Source organism: Telopea speciosissima, chromosome 1 (assembly GCF_018873765.1).
Source record: "Telopea speciosissima isolate NSW1024214 ecotype Mountain lineage chromosome 1, Tspe_v1, whole genome shotgun sequence".
NCBI classification, from domain to species: Eukaryota; Viridiplantae; Streptophyta; class Magnoliopsida; order Proteales; family Proteaceae; genus Telopea; species Telopea speciosissima.
In genome coordinates, this window is record NC_057916.1 from 79,756,370 (window position 1) to 79,758,130 (window position 1,761).

General features: G+C 37.5%; 1 protein-coding gene across 1 annotated transcript; it reads left to right on the forward strand.

Moving 5' to 3' along the window:
- The first annotated feature begins 758 nt into the window (after positions 1-758).
- On the forward strand, positions 759-1,289 carry LOC122655283 (uncharacterized mitochondrial protein AtMg00810-like). Its single transcript, XM_043849490.1, has 2 exons — positions 759-940; positions 1,088-1,289. Exons 1-2 carry the CDS (start codon positions 759-761, stop codon positions 1,287-1,289), a joined length of 384 nt encoding a protein of 127 aa, XP_043705425.1.
- Positions 1,290-1,761: the final 472 nt, after the last annotated feature.

Here is a 1,761-nt window from a genome sequence, read left to right on the forward strand (position 1 = left end):
TTGCAAAGGGATATTCTCAAACCTATGAAATTGTTTATTTTGAGATCTTTTCTCCTACTGCTCGCTTGGAATTCTATGAGGGTTTTGATTTCATTAGATATTAATCTTGATCGGCCTCCATTTTTCTGCTAGATATTAAAAATGCTTTTCTGTATGGCGATTTGTATAACGTATACATGGAGTAACCTCTTGGGTATGTTGCTCGGGGAGAATGAACAGAATGTTTATAGGCTGCACAAGGCTATTTATGGGTTCAAATAGTCTCTAAGAGCCTAGTTTGACAAAATTTAGCAAGGTTGTCATTGGCTATGGCTGCTCCCAATGTTATTCTAATCATTCGACGTTTGTTGATGACATTATTATTTTGGGTAATGGCTTGTCTAGGATTGAACAGAGTTAATTATGTAATTCTGTAGCTTGATCAGAATATAAGAATATTCTAGTCGAGATTCCTAGTTAGTGTTATGTTTAATTAGACTTAGTCTTGTCAGTCCTAGTTTCTATTTTTTATTCCTAGTAGGACTAGGAAGCATCTTCTGTAATCTCACCTTAATATAAATAAAGTCATTTGGGGGGGGGGGGGGAGGGGAGCTACATTGTCTCGAATTCTCTCTCTTAGCAGCTCCCCTGTTTCTCCCATCTCTTCTCTTCTCTTCTTCGATTCTCTGGTTTCACAAGGTATTCTCTGTTACAAAGAGGTTAAATCTTATTTACAACAACAATTCCATGTTAAATATTTGGGAGTTCTCAGGTACTTCATGGATATTGAGGTGATTCGCAACAAGAAAGGTCTTAGTTTGTCTCAAAGGAAGTATGTTCTTAATCTTTTGACTGAGACTGGGATGCTAGGTTGTAAACCTGTGGATACTCTCATGGATCCTCATGTAAAACTTGGAGCTTCTAATGACAGGGAGTTTGCAGACAAACACCGATACAAGATGTTAGTTGGAAAACTCATTTATCTTATAGTTACCAGGCCTAACATATCTTTTGTTATTGGTGTGATCAGTCAGTTTGTGGAAAAGCTTACACAGGCTCATTTTGGAGGCAGTATGTCATATCCTAAAGTATCTTAAGAATGCTCCAGAAAAAGACTTATTTATCGACGCCATGGTCACACTGATATCATTGGTTATTCTGATGGGGACTGGGTTGGTGCCGATGGTGATCGGAGATCTACTACTGGCTATTGTACATTTGTTGAGGGAAATCTTGTTACACGGAAGAATAAGAAACAGACTATAATAGCTGGATCTAATGCTGAGGCTGAGTATAAGGCCACAGGCTGAGGAGTAAGAAACAGACTACAGTAGCTCAATCTTGTTCGAGAGCTTGGTTTTTCAATTGAGAAACCTATGGACATGTATTGTGAATCTGTGATAACCAGGCTGCTATCAACATTGCTAGTAATTCGGTCTTTCATGAACGTACTAAGCATATTGAGGTTCATTGCTACTTTGTGCGAGATGCTGTAATAAGGAAGTTGATCTCGATGCCCTTTGTTAGCTCTGGTGATCAACTTGGCAACTTGTTTACCAAGCCCTTGTTTCATAGTGCATTTTCTAGTGTCTGTTCCAAGCTGGGCATAGGTGATGTATATGCTCCAACTTGAGGGGGATGGTTAAGAATTATATGTTAGTGTGTTGTTTGTACTATAAACAAAGTTATTTGTGTCATTAGTTTCTTATATTTTGAGAGTATATGTAAATAGCACAGTATATAGATAGAGGTGTCTTTTCAATTTATTATCTTTTATTTTTT